The sequence below is a fragment of the Hyaena hyaena genome, unplaced genomic scaffold (assembly GCF_003009895.1).
Source record: "Hyaena hyaena isolate Hyena2069 unplaced genomic scaffold, ASM300989v1 scaffold_39, whole genome shotgun sequence".
NCBI classification, from domain to species: domain Eukaryota; kingdom Metazoa; phylum Chordata; class Mammalia; order Carnivora; family Hyaenidae; genus Hyaena; species Hyaena hyaena.
Genome location: NW_024080671.1, coordinates 4,645,779 through 4,664,509, shown reverse-complemented (window position 1 = coordinate 4,664,509; position 18,731 = coordinate 4,645,779). Strand labels below are relative to the sequence as shown.

Here is an 18,731-nt window from a genome sequence, read left to right as displayed (position 1 = left end):
ACTCCGGCAGGCAAATGGTCTAGACAGATGCCTGGGGAGTTGGTAATGACCCCTGCTTCTTGGGGGCTGACTCCCCTCTCCCCACCCATACCCCTCAGAGCCCCTTTTGGGCCCATGCACGGGATTTCTCTGCATAGGAGGGTGTGAGTGGTCTCTGCCCTATGTCTTTGTCCCCACCGAGAGAAGTCTCTGCAACGGCTTTGGGGTGCCGAGGTGTCTGTGACTTTGAATTTCCCACCCTGGCCAAGGGAAGGACCTGCTCCCAGCCGGCTGCCTAAGTTTCCTGCTCCACAGAGCCTCCAGGGAGGGGTAGGAGGGGTGAGGGTTGGGAGCAGCGATTTCAGCTCCAGCTGGCATCTCTGGGGGCTCAGTGTCAGAAGGGCTTAGGGAAGGGAGAGGCCCCTCTTCCTGCAGAATGGGGAATGGTAACCAAAAGAGATCATCTCACCAAAGATCCAACCCAGACCATGGAGGTCTGCACCTGCTCCTTTACCCTTGACCCCTAGGGAACATCCAGAGCTGGGGCGCCTCTGCCCCCAGAGAACATCCAGAGCTGGGGAGCCTCTGCCCCCAGGAGCACGCCCAGCCTGACCCCAGCCACAGCCTCTGGTCACTTTCCTACTGCTGCCCAGAACAACACCCCAAAACTTCGTGGCTAAACAACCATGATTTATCGTTTCTCTGCAGGGCTGGGCTGGGCTGGACAGCTGGGGTACAGGCCTTTCTTCCTGTCGTTTACCATCCTTCATGGCCTAGTGGTCCAGGGGGCCTGGTGGTCTGAGAGGTGACTCTTGAGGCCTGGGCTTCAGAATGTTCCAGAAGGTTCTATTGGTGAAAGCAAGTCTCAAGGGCAGCCCGGGATTGGAGCCCTTGCAAAACATTAGGACTGTGCTCTCCAGTCCCCCAGCCTCCGCTCCTATCTGTCCAGTGCCTGGCAGTCGGCGCAGGGTACCTTTTCTAGATGGCAGCTCACAGGCGGGTCCTTGGGGCCTCATTGACGCAGTTCTGGCCTGGTGTCCCCACTAAGTTTCCCCGAAGTCGCCTCCAAGGGTGGCTTTGGAAAACCCAAAGGGAATGGGCAGAGGTGGAGGCCAGTCCTGCTGTACAAAGGCCGGGAAGGTCAAGGCCGGTGGGATCACAGCTCCTAACAGGAGCTGCCGGCCTTGGTTCTGCTCCGCAGACGGGCTTGCTAGGCAAGGACTCATTCTGGATGAGTGGCCTTCGGGGCCTGAGTTTGGAGGCTGTTGGAGAGGGCTGAGGGCAGTGCTCCCTCCCCCCAGGACGGACGGCTAAGTGAAAAATAATAGCACTAATAATCCCAGTGGCAGCTAACTCTTAGCGAGCTGTGACACGCCTCACGTGGGGCCTGGTCCTAACTCCTTTCCGGGTCCCCTCTCATGACACCCTCACGGTGTGCCTGCAGGGAGGGACTACATAGCGCGATGGTTGAGGGCACAGAATCTAGAGGCAGCCTCCTGGGCCTCTGCCACCTACTGTGTGATCTTGGGCAGATTGCTTAACCTCTCTGTGCCTTGGTTTCCCCAGCTTTCGTTCATCCTCCAAATTTGGATAAAATTGATTCTGACCTCACAGAGTAGTTCCTGAGGAATTCATGCGTTACCATAATATAAAGGGCCTAGGATGGTTTGTATTATTATTACATCTGTTTTATGGATGAGGACATGGAGGCCCAGAGAGATCGGACAACTGGCCCAAGGTCACACATACACGGAGCATCGAAAATCCCCCTTTGCCAGCAGCGCCCACCACCGCTTAGAGCATTTTCCCCTCAAAGTCCCCAGCACAGCACTTGACCCCACTGGTTGTTGGGTACAGGTTTCTGATCTTGACGGAAGGGCAGACAGGACTCTCCCGGCGAGGAGATGTAACCCAGAGCCAGGAGCTGGGGCAGGACATAGGGCACAAACGCCTTCCCCCTCCCCCCCGGGGGGCCTGAGCCTCGGCACTCAGAGAGGAGAAAGGTGGTGACACCTGAAGCCTTGTCTCAGGGAGAGAGGAAGAACATCAGCCGTGACCTTGAGCCAAGTCTGCCCGAGGAACAGAGTGAGCATCTCATCACGTGCCTGTCCCCCCGCCCCAGCCCTGCCTGACTGCCAGCCTCGGGCACTCAGGACGGCCAGGGAGGCCTCCTCCCAACTCCCCTCCACCTGCCCCCGGGGGGGACCGTGGTGCACCTCCAGCCTCATCAACATTCGTTAATCCCACAAACATCCGACCTGGGGAACTGGGGGCTGGTGAAGGGCAGGGAGCAGGACTCAGCTGGGCAGAGCCTGGCAGGGGTCACACATCGCCCGCACTCAGCACCCATCTAGTCCCTCCTTGTGGTGATTAAAGGGACCCCACCAAGTCCTTCCTGCCCAAAGATGAGCAAGTCCCTATTCCCTTCTGTTCTCTGAGACTCCGAGATCCCCGGGGGCCAGTGTTTAGCTCCCGGGGCAGCACGCTGTGTTGGCAGGTAGCCACAGGAACAGAACGGACTCGGAGTGGAACTGGGGAGCCATGCATTTCTAAGCAGGATATAACAGCGGCAGAAGCACCTTCACCTAAACACAAGTTGCTGACGGGAGCGCGACGCCGCAGACACGTGGTCTTCCTGTTCTTACCACGGTCACTGCTCCTGGTACTCAGAGCCTAACCCAGGGCCTGGCACGTTGCGGGCGCTCCAGGCCGGGCTGGATGGTTCACGGCAACAGGGGACACACCCAATGCATTTCTCGAGTGCTTCCCAAGCGTCAGACGCCGTGCGGAACACTTGGCTGTCAGTTCCGCTGGCATGGAGAAGCCGCCCTGCTGTGCAGAATCACGCAGGAAAAACCACAGGGCTAATGGGGGACATGGGGTGAGGGAGCGACACTCAAAAACTTCATTAGGGACACATAAAAAAGAGCAGCCTCCTGAAGGCGATCGCACGGTCTCCCGCGTCTTCAGTGGGCGAGCAGTGCGTAAATATTACAATAAATCTGGCAATCGGCCTCGGAAAAGGCCCGCAGCCGGCTCGGGAAGCTCGCAGCCCTTGAGCTCTGGGAGGCGCGGGAGGGAGGCGTGTCTGGGATGGAAAGGACAGTTGTCAGACCAGACAGAGGCAGGTGAGCTGAGGATGCTTAGGGGGACGGGGCCGTGCGTTTCTGTGCATTTATCTGGTGTTTCTTATGGATGAAACATGCACACGGGCAAACGCCAGACTGCAGTGACGCTGAGATGGCTCCCGATGTGTCCCTGCAGGGTGGAGGGAGAAGGCTCCTGGGGGCCCCTCCGTCCAGCCCAGCCAGCAGGTCTAATCAGGAGGCCACATCTCTGCCATTAAAGGCGGCCTCTCCCCCGCGCACCTGGGAGGCTGGGGAGACCCAGAGAAGTCGGTTACACGATTTGGCCACAGAGCACAAGCCGTCTGGCTTCTTGTGGCTGGATTTTCATGCAGCCTCTTACTAGGTGTAAAAAATTTTTTAAAGGCCCCTAAGGAATTTCTGTCAGGTGCCAGGAGCCCAGGAAGAGAAATCCTCCTTTTCTGCAGAGGCAAGGAAGCAAGTAGCCATAGGGGAGATTTCCAGAGCATCACTGTAAGCAGAAGACAGGCTGCACTTCTTGACTTTTCTGTTCTTCCTTTTTCTTTTCTTTTTTTTTTTTAATAGCCACACTGGGAGCCCTCAAGCCTCAGGACTCCTTCCTTCCCCGTCACTTTTTAAAAATCCACACTGAACTCTCTGCAGTGTTGAATTCCTTGAGTGCAGACAGGTTTCGCCTTCTCTGTTCCTTTCTCTCTGTTCCCGGTAATCCTAGTGTCCCGCCCCAGTAATCACTTTGCAGAAAATGATCCCGGATCGTGTTCCTCTGAGCTCTTAGAGGACTCTCTCTGCGGGGCTCCCGGGGCAGGACAGGCCAGGCAGCTCCCAGGAAGGCATTTTGAGCTGGGATGTGCCCGCTGCCTGGAGAAGGGCACCAGGTCAGCAGCAGGCGTGGGCAGGCTGTGTCTGGGTTCAGGTGGGCCTGACTTTGAATATCGCTTTACTGCCCTCCAGCTGGGTGACCTCAGGCCACTGGCTCAACCTTTCTGAGCCCAGGTGCCTGGCTCTGAAACGGGGTCGGAGTCCCTTCCCCCTGCAGTAAATGTGGAAGTGAGTCAGATCATGTACGTCCAGTGTTTTCTGGGAACCAGATGCTCTTATCATTGTGATGGGGATGGGGCGGGCGGTCCCTGCTTACTCTCCCGCCGTGACAGTGTGGCCACCTCGCTCCCCCCTACCTGTCTTCTTGCTCCGTGCCTGTGAGGACCACCCTGCTGATGCCAACCCTTAATGATGTGCTCTCTCTTGTTCATCGAGAGCAGTAATTGGCCCAGAAGGTCACAGGCGGCCAGCCCCTTCCCCAGCCAAGTCAATCCAGGGCTGTCACGGTGTTACAGCCTCCAGCTCAATAAAGCTGCGAGCCCTCTCATTGACCACAGGCCCTGAGGTCAATCCGAGCACAGGGCGTCGTGGCTTCTCCAGGTAGAGCAGAGGCTCGGGGCCACTCACGGTGCTCCCGGGGAGCAGAGAAGCCAGGACAGAGAAGAGGGCCTCTGCCCGGGGTCCTCCACTTTCCAAACGAACCATCCATTACAAGGCAGTCGTACAGGCCCACACGCCGTGTCTTCTCCGAGCAGCCGGCCCAGCTCAGCCCTACAGGCTGCCTGCTTCTTCAGGGTCTGCAGAGAGTGGACAGCCCCCACCCTCCACACCCCTCCCACGTTGTCCAAGGGACCTTTCTGGCCCCGGCTCCATCCCCAGCCTGGAGGGAATCTGGCTGTGGGAGTTTCCCACCCCCGCTGTAACCAATAACCAGGGGCTTGGCGACCTAACAGGGCCGGGAGTCCGGACGGCAAGGTGTCGGCAGGGAAGCAACCCCGCTCAAAGCAAGAGGGGAGAGACTCTCTTCCTTGCCTTCTCCAGCTTCTAGAAGCCTCCTGCGTCCCTTGGCCGTCGGCCCTGCCTCCCTCCAGCTTCTACTGTTCTACTGTCGCCTTCTCAGAAGGACCCGTGGGATCACGTCGGGCCCAGCGAGTGATCCGGGATAAATGTCCGCGGCTCGCGGTCCTTTGCTAAATCACAGCTGCCGGTCCCCGCTGCGCGTGACCTTGCCAGCGGTGCAGTCACAAAGCGCCACAGGCTGGGGGCTTAAAACAAGAGACCTTGATTCTCTCTCCGTTCTGGACGCCAGAAGTCAGAAACCAAGGGGGCCACGGGGCCCCTCCCCCCGAAGGCTCCGGGGGAAACGCATTTCGTGGCTCCCTTCTGGCTCCTGGTGTGGTGGGCGCCCCTTGGCTGTGACACCGCTGCTACAGTCCCTCCTCCAGTGTCACCTGGCCTCCTCCCTCTGTGTCTGTATCAGCATCTCTTCTGGTAAGAAGCCATATTGGGTTAAGGGCCACCCTAATGGCCTCATCTTAACTTGATCCTATCTGCTAAGACTCCATGTCCAAATGAGGTCACGTTCATAGGTATTGGGGATCAGGATGTCAACATATCTTTTTGGGGGGATCCAATTCAAACTTCATACCCCATAAGGTGACATACTCATGGGCTTTGGGAACTCGGATGTGGACATCTTAGGGGAGGGGTGTTATTTGGCCCTCCACATTGGCCATTTCATCTGCTCTTCCAGACAATGTTCATTGAGCATATATCATTTTAGGCCATGGTGCACGGGGAGCATGGGACCCCGTACAAGACATGGCCTCAGGGAGACACGTACAAGTACCTAGGACATGATATGAAGTTGTAACAAATGCACCAGATCTGGCAGGAGAGAATTCCAGGACAACCCAGGGGGTATTCAAGAAGGGCTTCCTGGAGGGGACATCCTGTTTCCAAAACCCAAGATTGGCTGCCCATCATTGAAAAAGCCAATATTCAAGAGACCCGTGTTTAATTAATATTTTCATGTTTATTCGCTTTTTGAGAGAGAGAGAGCATGAGCAGGGAAGGGACAGAGAGAGAGAGGGAGACACAGAATCAGAAGCAGGCTCCAGGCTCTGAGCTGTCAGCCAAGAGCCCGACGCGGGGCTTGAACTCACAAACGAGATCATGACCTGAGCCCAAGTTGGATGCCCAACTGACTGAGCCTCCCAGGTGCCCCTCCAGACACCAGTGTTGACTGGACAGGAATATGAGCTTATTCAGGAGGCCAGCCACCTGGGGAAAAGGTGGACTCTTGTCCAAAGCCCAAGTCCAAGGTTTCTGCCTTGCCCCAGAGACTTTTAAAGGGGTTTAGTCAGTTAATGGAGGACCGTAGTCTGTGACATTTCTTGATTATGGTCCTCCCGGTGCTTAGAGATTGTGCCAGAAGTTCTAGCACTTTCATGCCTGGGGTGGGGGTGTGTGTGCGAGGGAGCCTGGTGATGTACGCGAATGCTCTGTTCTCCCTGCAAAGGAGGAGGTCAGCACAGTCATTGGTGTGCCCTTAAAAAAGAAAAACATTTTGCTGAAAGATCGCCGCACTAATCAGAAAGTCAAGGTGGCTTCATCAGACTTGCTGGCCTCTGCGGCCTGAGAAAGTTCTGATCCTTCGCTCCCCGATTCGCCAGTGGTCTGCAAATCTCAAAAGAAACTACATTCGCTGTGTTACAGATGAAGGGCCTTAGGCCAGCAGGCAGGGAGTGTATTAACCTTGAAGCAGGTTAACCTTACGACCCGCTGTTCCAATCCTAGCTGAGAGCAGAGAGGGACCCCCGTGGGCCGAGGGGGTGAAGAGGGGAGGGGTAGCTTGTTTGCATCAGAAGCTGCCAGAGGTTTGGCGGAGCTGGAGTGCGGGGCCAGTGGGGATCGCTCCACTTCCCGGAGGCAGGGGTCTCCCTGAGCCCCCATGCCGTCCGGTCCCTGCGGGGGCTGCACACACCTGCAGATGTGACTCAATTCTGGCCGCTCCTACATCTTCAGTCCTCACCAGCCCCCAGGGCGCGGCCCAGCGCTCCCGAGGTCCCGGCCACCCCTGTGTGCCCACGGGGGATACACTGAGGCAGGAAGGGATGAGTGACCCAGTGTCCATCTCCCTCATATTCTGGAGTCAGACTCAGGGGGGCCCCTTCTGTCTGGCGGGACACCCTCTGGGTGGTGGGGGGCACCCACCGTGCCCGAGTCCGCCACTATCCAAACGTCAGCCAGCGGTGAGCCCGTGGTCGTCTCACGCCTTCCAAGGACCCTGGGGAGGAGGACGCTCACCAGAGGACCCTCAGACCTCCCCCTGCTGCCTCCCTTCAAAGGGCGACCCCTGGCCCGGCCTGAGCACCCCTCCCTCCCTTCCCCAGAGCGCCATTAGCAGAAGCCAGTTGGGCGCAGCACTCTTACCGAGGATGTGGGAGGAGAATTACAGTGCAGGACAGAAACCGCTTAAAATAGAAGAGCAGAAATCGCGGTTCCTGAATCTGCCCTGCCAGCCCTCACCACGGGGCGTAGCTCCCTGACATCATCCTTCCCGGGCCAGGCACCCTCAGGATCCGTCTACTTCCTGCGCGGAGGCAGCTCTCGCCTCTGCGCGTGTCAGTCTGTCTGTCTGTCTCTGTCTCTTTCTCACTGTCGTCTCTCCGCATCTCTCTGTGTTCCTATTTCTCTCCCCATCCCACCATGTCATTCTCTCTCCCTCTGTCTCTCTCTCCCTCCCTCCCTCTCCCTCTCTCCCCTCCCTACCTTCCCATGAATTCCAGATCTTTCAGGCTGCAGCGAGTACATCTCACAGAACAGCTCCTGCTTCCTCTCTCCCCTGACCCCTTCCGTAACCAAAAGCCAAAAGGCCCACGTAAGAGTTTTCCCGAGCAGCCCCACCCCGTGTGCCCCTGGGTTTCCCCTGACACCGGACTGGCCAGTACTCAGCACCTGCTTTCTCTGTAATGGTGCCGCAGACCAAATTCTTGGGTCCCGCCCTGAGGCTCCTCTGTCCCCACCATCGACCCTCTGTGTGTAAGGGGTGGACTGTAGAGAGTCAAAACTGCCTTCTTAAAGCAGACCCCAGAAATGAGAGACCCCAAACTATTGGGTAGGCGTCCAGGTGAGGCTCAGCCGCTCTCTACACTAGACTGTCCCCATGTGCTAGGTACTCATTCTCTCTGTGGCCTGGGGGAGGTTGCTTCATTACTCTGGGCTCCGTTTTCTCACCCACTGAGCTTCCTGTTAGCCCCAGCGTCCTACAGCGTCGTGAGCATTGGCTGAGTTGATCTATGTTAAATGCATGACACTTTTTCTCCTGTTGCTAATTGTGTTAATTATAAAGTGGTACATCACTCACTATTATCTATTTTCTGGTACATGCACTTTCCCCTTTAAATCATTCTGGAGGTGGTTTTGTCCTTTTTCCTGAGGAATCTTTTTGCAAAAGCAAAATTGTGATGTCGGGCCCGTGTCTAGGCCACCGCAGCAGCCAGCGCTCGGAGCCCCAGCCGCCCCCTGCTGCGGGCAGAGGCGGGAGGCGTGTGCCCCCGGGTCTGTGAGGACACACACACTCCACACACACACAGGCACACGCACCTGGACTCGCTGCATCTCCCGTTGCCCAGAAGCCCCTGGGAAGAGGGAAGGAAGCCTGGGGGTCCCCGGAGCTCAGCCACACTCCGCTACCCCCGCAGCCTGGGTCGGCCTCGGCCATCCGTGGTGTCACCTGAACGCCGCGGCCCCACTGGCCGCCCTGTGGAAGCGTGGCGGGCGAGTCACAGAGAGCCCACGCCTTCGTGAGGGGGCCCCAAATCTCAGTGCTACCATTTCTCTTCTCTTCCAGCCTTGGCCCTCCCCACACACACGGCGCCTTTGTAGAGGAAAGCGCCAAGGGATCAGTGATCAGACCCCTGTGTCCCTGGGGGCTACCAGGAATCTAGAAAATGCCATTTGGTTGGAGAGAATGTGCACATCCCTGACCAGACATCCCTGTGTCCTGAGGCAGCCCCGGGCACCTGGCGGTTCAGTCAATAGAGCATGACTCTTGATGTCAGGGTCGGGAGTTCAAGCCCCAAGTTGGGCATAGAGCTTACTGAACGAGGCAGCCCGGAGTGCCCGCAGCCTCAGCGTGACAGGGAGAGTCCCTGTCCCCAGGCAGGGTGGATTTGCCCCTGGGTGACCTCGGATGGGAGTGGCCGGATGTGGGTTCACCCTAGGAGTGTTGCCTGTGCGCATGAGTGTGCATCCATGAGTGTGGGTGGGTGTGTGCATGCCATAGTGTGTGAGTATGTCCGTGTGGGAGCGCGTGCACTTGTGCGTGCATGAGTGCATGTGCGGGTTGTGTGCGTGTCTACCTGTGTGTGCACTCCTTGTGGGAGTGCGCACAGGCGTGTATGAGCATATGCAGTGTGCGTATGTGCATGGATGCAAACGGGGGTGTATGAGTGTTCCCGTGCTGGGTGTGCACACACACGTGTGTGTGAGTTTGTGCGGAGGTCACGCGAGTGTGCTTGTGTGGACACAACTTAGCACGTGTATACATGAATGTGCACGCACGTGGGTGTGAGAGTGTGCGTGTGGGCAGAAACACGCGTGTGTGCCCGGGTGGGCGTGCGCTGGCACGCGTGTGTACATGTGTGCACATGCACACTCGCACCCCCCTCCCCGTGAGCATCACCGTGTGCATCTCCGGCGTCTGATTTATCAACGAGGACAATACAAGGAGAGGGTGCCTATTATTTCTGGTGTCCGCATCAGCTCCTGACAGCTTCGTGGAATTGAAATATCTTATTTAATGCGAGTAAGAATCATTTTAAATATCAATCGTGACACTCAAGGACTCGAACCAAAAAGGGCATTGTGTGTTTCCCTGTGTGCCGGAGAAGATGCCACAGTTGTTAGGTAGTTATTTTCTCCCTGCCCATCTCGTGTCTCTGGAATCCATTTATCTGTCCCGGCTCCTCTCTGCACCCCCGTGTCCCCTCCACCCTGAGCTCGTCTCTTCATGTGGGAGGCCGGACTGAGCCGACGGGTCCCAGGGACCAAATCAGGACACTCAGAGATAGCAAGAACCATGTGGATTCGTAGTGCGTCTTCCTTTCTTTCCACCCCAGCCCTGCTCCAAGGCCCCCTTCCCCCCGCCTGCTCCCTTTGACCATCCGACTGGGACAAAACAAGGCTTCCTCGCCACTTGCCACTCAGCCGCTGTCTGGAAGCCCGAGGAAGCTCCAGGTGAGGTTACGGAAAGATCTCCTCGGCACACGCACAGAGCGAGGAGCGAAACAGCCTCCTGGAGTCTCCTGCTGGCAAGGGGAGGGATCGTGAATTTGCATTTGCTTGTTTGCATGAAGAAGTTCCGAGCAGGTGCCTAAGAACCTAGTGGCTTCGGTTGTGCGTGTGCTGAGCTGAGAGCCACTGGGCGGCTGGGGGACACAGAGGAGAGGGACATTTCCTGTGTGCCTTTTCTCTCATTCGTTGGATTCTGACTCCTGTGCACATCCTATAATAAATCAATAAATAAGTGGTCCTTTGCCGGGGGGCGCTGATTCCTGGTGTTCCTCGGTTCCTGGGGCCCCGTACCTGCGACTCTTCGTCACGGGAGGGAGAATGAAGTTTGGAAGGTCAGCCAGGACGGGATGCCACCTACCTACTGTCACTGCTCCTCATCCCCAGAGGAGCCAGGCTCAGGTCCCCGAACCCAGAGGACACAAACAGAGGTGACCGAGAGGTGGGGAGGTCAAGCTGGTGGCAAGAAGCTCACTGGGGTTAGGAGGCTGAGAGGAACAGCGTTTGAAAGGGGGGACATCTGTCATTCTCTCACTTTCCTCAGTGTCCCTCCCTAAGAGGGGGTCACATCCTCTACTGGCACCCGAGCGGCTGAGGTGTGGCCCCTCTACCAATAAAGAGGATTAGGTGACCAAGGACATGGCAGGTCCTTGATGGGCGGCTGGGGACAGTTGGGGTTCACACGTCCGTGGGGAATCCGAAGAATTTGCCAGACAAGGGAATCTGTGGTCTCCCGATGCTTGGTGGGGAGCCGCTAATGGATCCCCACTCCGGTGGGGAGTTTCCACAACACCCTCCTTGCCTCCCTCCCGGAACCTCCCCGCCTCACCCCATACCTTCCACTCCCCACCAGTGACTCATACATCTGCTCCCTCATTTGACAGGCATTAGTGAGCACCTGTCAGATGCTTGCCAGTGATGTCTGGGCCCTCTTATAATGACCCCATCAAAGACGGCCATCATTGTCCCCGTTTCACAGATGGGCAAACTGAGGCTCGTAAAGTTCCAGAACTTGTCCAGCCCACATTCCTAAGAAAGAGCAGAGGGGTGGGGCACCTGGGTGGCTCGGTCGGTTAAGCGCCTGACTCTGGATTTTGACTGGGGTCGTGATCTCACCGGTTCGTGAGTTTGAACCCCGCGTTGGGCTGTGTGCTTACGGTGCAGTGCCTCCTTGGGACTCTCTCGCCCTCCCCTGCTCTCGCTCTCTCAAAATACATAAACTTAAAAAAGAAAGAGCAGAGGGGAAAGGCAAGCCTGAATTGCCCTGAGTCAGAAGCTCTGGTGCTTTCCTTAATGCCGTGCTTCCCTTGAGGGGATCAAGTGTGGGCCGTCCCATCCGGGGCATTCCACCCACCCCCCTGTTCCTGGACAGGGCTGACCTCACCCACGTCTCACCCACTTCCCGCCAGGCCAGTGGCTGCAGGGATAGATGGAGCTGTGGGCGGATTGTATCCCGAGGGCCCAGGAGGGAGCATTTCAGGGTAATGGGCACTGCTACTGTCATTATCAAGGCTGCGTGCAGTCGAGCCGCTGGATTTGCAAGCTGAGGTGCTGGCCAGCGGCCCCGTCCACCCACCTGGGAGCCTGGGAGGCAGGGAGACCGAGAGCTGCCGTCGGGGTGGAGTGGAGCGGGTTTCCCTGGTAGGAAAGGCAGTGGGCGGAACTGTTACTTTAAATAATGTTGCCAACCAGCCAGAAATAGGCCTCCCGGGCAGGGAAGCTGGAGGATGGAGGGGACGCACTGCTCCCCACCCCACAGGGGCCAGGGAGCGCCTGGCCTCAACTCCAGGGGGACCAAGAGAGAGGCCCAGAGCCAGTGCTTCTCTTCTGGCTTCAGGGGCGGGGCAGGCCTGCAGCCAGTTGACCTTCCCTGGGGTCTGGGGGTTCCTGGCTGAAGCAAATGGACACAGAATCTTCTACAGAAATCTGCTTCCATTAAAGTTTAAATTTCACTATGCATCACTGACATCAGCAAACAAACCCACATCCAATGAGTCCCTGGTGTCTTTTTTATAATGTATACTTAAATTATATGCTCAAAGTGCATTTTTACATTTTATTTTTAAAATAAAAGCAATATATGTGTACGATAAAGAAAGTTCTGGTGGCATAGAAAGACATAAAATTGGGAAGTAGAAGTTCCCCTCTCTCCCCCTCCGCAGCACTGCTCGCAAAAGGGAGATAACACATATCCATCCGTCGAGTATCTGTCTCCGAAATTTATATTCATGTATCACGTGTATGCACGTAAATACAATGTATGTACTTGTGATCCATGTATGCAAATGTATATACTATTTCCTTTACCCACGTGAAGTTGTGCCATTTACACTATTCGTTTACTGGGTTTTTTTATTTTTTTGGTCCACAAACAAATTATTTTGGGGGTGGGGTCAATTTGCATAACCCTAAACATTAAACTGCGGGTTTGGCAGCCTGTGTCAGAGAACAACAGCTTATCAAGAGCAGTAACAATCCGATACAATTCCTGTCCCTAACACTCAGCTGTGACACTGCGTGACTTCTTCCTTCCTCATGTTATTTCCATAAACATCTCCCCCTCTCCAGTTTCGACGCCCTTCCCGTGCTTTGGGCGAGTCGGAGACCATTCTGTCTGGTGCAGGTGTTCCTCGCTTATTCTGTGGCTGTAGCATCATTAACTGATCCATTTTTGATGGACATTTAGGGTGCTTCTGATGGCATGGTTATCTCTGCCATTATGAGCAATGCCACTGTGAGCATCTTATACCTGTTTTCCGCCCCATTTTTTTTGCAGTATATTTAAAGGGCGAGCTTGCAGCACTTTGCCTATTCTCATTTTGATACATTTTGTCTCAGAGGCTGGACCACTGGCGCCTGCACCAGCCAATCTGAGGGTACACCTCCTCGCCCCTCACTCTTGCTGGCACCGCACACGTGATCAAACATGAAAGTCCCTGGCCGTCTGATAGGTGAATATTGTCTTGGTTTGATTGGACTTTCATTGTGACAGAGGTTGAGCATCTTTTTGTTAGTTTGCTGGCCATTTCTGTTCATTTTCCTCTCCCTGGAGCTTTTTAAATAATATCTGATTCCATTTCCAAAGGTAGAGAGCTTTTCTAGCCAATCTCGCCCTCCATCTTTCTTCTCAGGTCACCCCATCGTTTTTGAGACCCAAACAGTTTCCCCGAAGCTATCTCCCCTCCCCGCGGCGGAGGCGAGCGAGAGTGTGATGGGTTTGAGGACGGGGTGGAGGGAGAACGGGAAATTTGCCAGAGCCTCGGCGCCTGCTATCTCCCCATCGTCACTTCCATGCACAGTAGCGAGGGACAGATAAGAACTGCAGCCGGTGGCAGAGATAAGAGGCTTGGACAGCCAGAAGGTTCTGAATCACAGGGCCAGAGCCAAAGCGAGCTCGGCACCTACCCGTCCATGAGTCTGGGGCTTGTACAGTCCCCGGATGGAAGGGGGGCCCTTTGGAATATGACGTCCATGTTGAGCTTGGAGTCGGGCAGGCTCTGTGGGACCCTGGCCCTGCTTCTTAACACCTGTGAGACTGCCTGTCAGTGATGAAACATTTCTGACCCTCGGTTTCCCCGCCTTTAAAATGGGGATGCTGGTCAAAGTACCCCCTCCGTAGGATTACATGAATGACTTTCCAGTGCAGACCCAGGCTGTGCGCCTCTGCTCACATACACCAAGGAGAATGAAGCTAGTGGGCTTTGCGTCAAATTTAAGTTCAAAATTTGTTAAAATTGCTTCTATGCTGAGATTACATTTCTTCTCTGTGACCTCAAAATGTCCCCTTTAGAGAAAATGCTGACCATTTCTATTTATTTTTCTCTCCCAGCCTGGCACTTTTTAATATTATCTTTTTTTTTTTTTTTTTTTTGATTTTTGGTTGGTTGTTTGTTTGCTTTTTGGTTGGTTGGTTTTAATGATCTTACTTGGCAAAGTGAAAAGTTGACAGTTGGATGTCAGGCCCCATTTTTTTTAAGCGCTACTGGTCCATGGTATCTAAGAGTTTGGGAACTGCTGTGTGAAATGAAGACAGGTAGGAACGGTACTTACTAGCACCTCAGAGGCGCACCTGATGCTTAGAAGGTGGTGGCGGTTATTTCATTGTGGTGAGATGCTGATGATGCTGATGATGCTGATGATGCCGATGATGCCGATGATGGTGCTGGTGCTCGTAAGCCCTGGCCAAAACCTATGTAAAAGAAAACCTAGCAACTCTTGAAAATAAGGCTGCTCTGTCCCCGCACGGGCACAGCCTAGGGGCAGGGGACAATGAGCCTGTCCACCAAGTCATCTGGGAAAGCCCTAGGACATGCAAGGATGGAGAAGATGTCAGAGGCACAGGCCCCTTGATCCTCTGAGGTTCCCGCTGGGCCACTCATTGCCCAGGGACGGGAAAGGCCATCGCAGAGGCGGTGTCGGGGAAGCAGCCCCTCCCATCCCAGAGAGCACCACCTGCCCTGGGCTCACCTGCCAGAGCTCCCGTCGCTGGCCCAGCCTGGCCCCCGCCTGCCTCTCAGCCCGGTCGGCACGCACTGGCTCTCCCGATACCTCCCCCCTACACCGGACTCTGCTGCTCTTCCAGCCAGTCCCGGAGCGGGCTCCCTGGGTTCCTGCGTCCTGGCCTCAGGGCCCACACACGCAGAAAGCCAGTCTGTCCTGCCCAGAAGGCTCCGCCTTTCCCCTCCACCAAGCTGCAGGGGCGCAGAGTAACTCTAAGAATGGAGTGAGGCAAAGTGTTCGGGGGAAGCGTGCAGACTTCCCTGCCTCTGTCGCCCCCTCCGTGGAGATTAATGTTTACAGTACAGTCCTGGGCCTGCCCGAAAGAGAATGCCCCCACCTTGCTCAGTCACTCGAGTCATAGGCAAGGGGGGGTGGCAACCTCCCTCATCCCTGACGCCTCCTGGTGGGAGGCCTAGTCTCAGCCAGGGTCAAGGGCTCAGGCTAGCACCTCCTGTCCTTGGGAAAATGCAGGCTCCTTCCTAGGCCCCTGAGCAAAAAGCCTGGTTGCCTTTGGGAGGGACTTTCCTACAGATAAGGACCTTTCTGTGACCCCAGGACCTGGCCAGAGAATCCATAACCCCCTGGGCCTCTTCATTCAGGATGAGGCTGGCCTGGCGACCTCTGCCCCGTGATCCCTGCACCTGCCTGACCTGCTCACTGTCTGTCTCATCCACCCCCAGGTACATGATCACCAGCCTGGACCGCACCCACGCAGGCTTCTACCGCTGCATTGTGCGTAACCGGATGGGTGCCCTGCTGCAGCGGCAAACCGAGGTCCAGGTGGCCTGTAAGTACGATGGGCGACCCAGGGCAGGGAGGGGCGTGGAGCGGGAGAGGGTCTGCAGGGTCCGCACCCACCACCACACTCGGGGCGGAGCTGGATCCCAGCCGTAGCCACCCGCGCTCGTTGGCTGCTCGTGGTGACCCTTCCTGCATATCCGCGTGCACTGGTTCTTTGGTTGACGGAGCTGGCGAGCTGGCGAGTCCACACCGCTGATAAATCACACACATGTCTGTCGGCTCGGAGTTCAACACCCTCTACATGGGACCAGCCGCTGCTTTTTATTTATTTATTTATTTTTATGTTTTACTTATTTCTGAGAGAGAGAGAGACAGTGTGAGCAGGGGAGGGTCAGAGAGAGAGGGAGATACAGAATCCGAAGCAGACTCCAGGCTCTGAGCTGTCAGCACAGAGCCCGACGCGGGGCTTGAACCCACGAACCGTGAGATCATGACCTGAGCCGAAGTCGGGCGCTTAACCGACTGGGCCACCCAGGCGCCCCAGCCGCTGCTTTTTAAAAACGGGGCCCTGCCACGTGTTCGTGGGCCTCCTCTGGGTTTGGCTGGGCCTCACACGGGGGGTCTTCATGATGGCCCACCTGAACAGTCTTTTGGCAGACATCCTGGTGCCCCCCACCACGCCCTTGACCTTTCTATCCTCCAATTCACTCAGCCCTGGAGTAGTCACAGCACCCAGGTCCCGTGATCCTCAGGGAGATGGCTGCGGGCACCATGACTCTGAGAGGGGGAGGGGAGAGGACAAGTCAGGGCTCCCAGGGGAGCCAGGGGGGCGGACAGCAAAGTGGTCGGTCCCTCCGAGCACCCTCCACCCCCCGCCAGTTATTGGAAGGGCTTTTTTAAATGGACAAAGGGAAGGTAGCTTCAGAAGATCCCAAGGGCATCTCAGGGCCGGAGCCCCGATCAACACCCTCTCCCTGAGACTCAGTATCCCCTTCCTTCCCGGTCCCGCCCACCCATCCTAAAGCAGCTGCTGTATGCTGGAAATGAGCCTCATTATGGGCTATTTCTTTCTGGGCTCTTCCAGGGGCAGAGGTACAAGGTTGCACAGTGGGACATGAGAATATGGAAAGCTTTAGTCAGCCTTGAAATTCAAACAGAAAAAAAACAACAAAAAAAAGGCCACCTTCTCACCCAGAGCCTATAGGGGCTCGCCTCTGAATTAGCACAGGAGAGAGCTCGCCCCTTGAACAGAAGTAGGGGAGAGAAATCTAAAAGGAAAACCTCAAGCGAGGCAAAGAGTGTTGATAATAATTACGGAAAACAACCATAATCGAAAGTGGAGGACGGATTGTCTCCATAAATCAGCACTAAAGGCAGCTCAGCTCACTCAGAGGCGCGGAAAAGCCCTGAATTAAAATGATGGATCAGGGCACCGTCAGCGGCTGGAGGGCTCCCGGTGAGCTTCATTTAGCCGGTGCTCCGAGCCCCCGCGGGGCCGGGGCAGGGCCGGGAGCCAGCCCCCAGACAGCCGCTGCGTGAGTGCGAGTGCGTGTGCCTGGGGGGGGGGGTTTGTGCACAGGTGTGCAGGTGAGCGTGCCTGCCCTGGTCAGTTTCCTTGCCCCTCTCCTACCGTGTGTAGGCGAGAACGTGTGTGCAAGTGTGTGTACCTGTATGTATCCGTGTGTGTGCGTGTGTGCGTGCCTGGGTTGCTGACCTGTGTGCTGGTGGGAACGTACATGTGTGCGTCTGTGTGCATGCAGTTGGAGATCCATCCAGCACAGGGTGTCCCGGACCGCAGAGGCACATCCAGAGACTTCCTTGAGCTCGTGTGCCCAACGCACCCAGCCAGTGCCTGCAAATAACACACCTTCAGCCAGTGAGTTAGTGCCGCAGCTCATATCCTATAGGGTCACGTTAAGGAAAGAAGAAACAGGCCACAGGATGGAATGGCTTCTGGAACACACTGCTCTGGCCAGAGGCAGAGCAGTTAGCCAGCGCCTGTACCCTCCAGTCAGCCCAGCCTCTGCCCCTCTACTGCCCCCCACAGGAGGGTCCCCACCGTCTCCAAGCCACCCTGGGCTTCAGGAACCCTCTGGACACAATTCTGACCACAGTTGCCCCCAGGCTACACGGCACTGCTGCCTGGCTGTGCCTGTGTGTCTGCAGGTCCCTGGCAGAGAGCAAGGGGTATCTGGAAGGGCCCAAAGGACCAAACGGGGTGGGGAGGCCCAGCCCAGGTCCACCCCTTCCGGCCACCAGCTGCAGACCAGAGACCCCACCCCTCCAACCACACGGAGCCGCTTTGCTCCACAGCATCATAGAGTAGAAACCACTGTGTCCAGCCCTGGCGGCCCTGAAGCCGGGGGTCAGAGGAGCCCCCGGAGCTCCACGTGGCAGCTGAGAAAGACGCCCATCGTAACAAGTCAGTGAGGGTTTCTCCCAGCCGCGGTGGCCACGGTGGGACGGAGAAGGGACACCCACCTCCGCGTCCCCTGCCTTCCCGGACACACTTGTCTCATCAGGAGCGGGGGGGCAGTGGGGGGGGGGCGGCTTCTTGCTCTTGCTCTTTGGTTCTGCAGGTTGAAGAATCTGCTGTCCAACCTGTCCCCTCCTCAGAGCACCTTCCAGGATCCTAGGTGTGGGGGAGGCGAGACGTGGCCCAGCCATCGCCACCCACAATGCCACTCTGTCCCGCCCGTTGCTGTGCTGGGCTGCACGCACACCCTTCTCTCCATCCCGATCCAAGCCCGCAGGGGGGCGCCCCCACCCCCACGTCACGGATGAGAAAAGCAAGGCTGGTGGGGACAGGGGGGCCTCAGGTGATCGCCTGAGTCACCTAAGTGTCAGAGCAGGACCTGAACCCGCAGCTGCCTGATTCCAAAACACTCCCCTCACCACCCTGCCACCTCACCAGAAGGAGAAACATCAGAATGGGGGGGGGCAGAGGGGGGACTGTCTGCTGAGCTCAGGGTTCAAATGGAATCACCTCGATGCCCAGGACTGTAATGTCCCATGTCCATGTCCAAACAGCCCTGCAAACAGAGGCTGCGTCCACCTCACACGGGGGCGGGGGTCAGAGAGGGTGGCTTCCAGCCCCCGCCTCGGCACCAGGTGGCTTAGGGCTCTGGGCACCTGCTGTGTGTGCACAGGGCACACATGGGGGAAGACAGAGGAGGAAGCGTGGCCTCCGCCCCCCTGGCAAGGTGAGCACATGCCCCCCGAGTCCTTACAACAATCACAGACACAGGCTCAAGCTCTGGTCCCTAAGGAGAGTCCCTCCTCCAGTGT

General features: G+C 56.6%; 1 protein-coding gene across 2 annotated transcripts in view; it reads left to right on the top strand.

Annotated features, from left to right (window-relative positions):
* SDK2 (sidekick cell adhesion molecule 2) overlaps positions 1-18,731 on the top strand; it is a 261,230-nt gene that overhangs the window by 137,297 nt on the left and 105,202 nt on the right. The window contains exon 3 of one of the 2 annotated variants that reach the window (XM_039229793.1): positions 15,383-15,489. In XM_039229793.1, coding sequence (XP_039085724.1) covers positions 15,383-15,489 — 107 coding nt within the window. Of the gene's footprint in view, positions 1-15,382; positions 15,490-18,731 lie in introns of those variants that run through there. The other variant, XM_039229792.1, reaches the window with a different exon arrangement.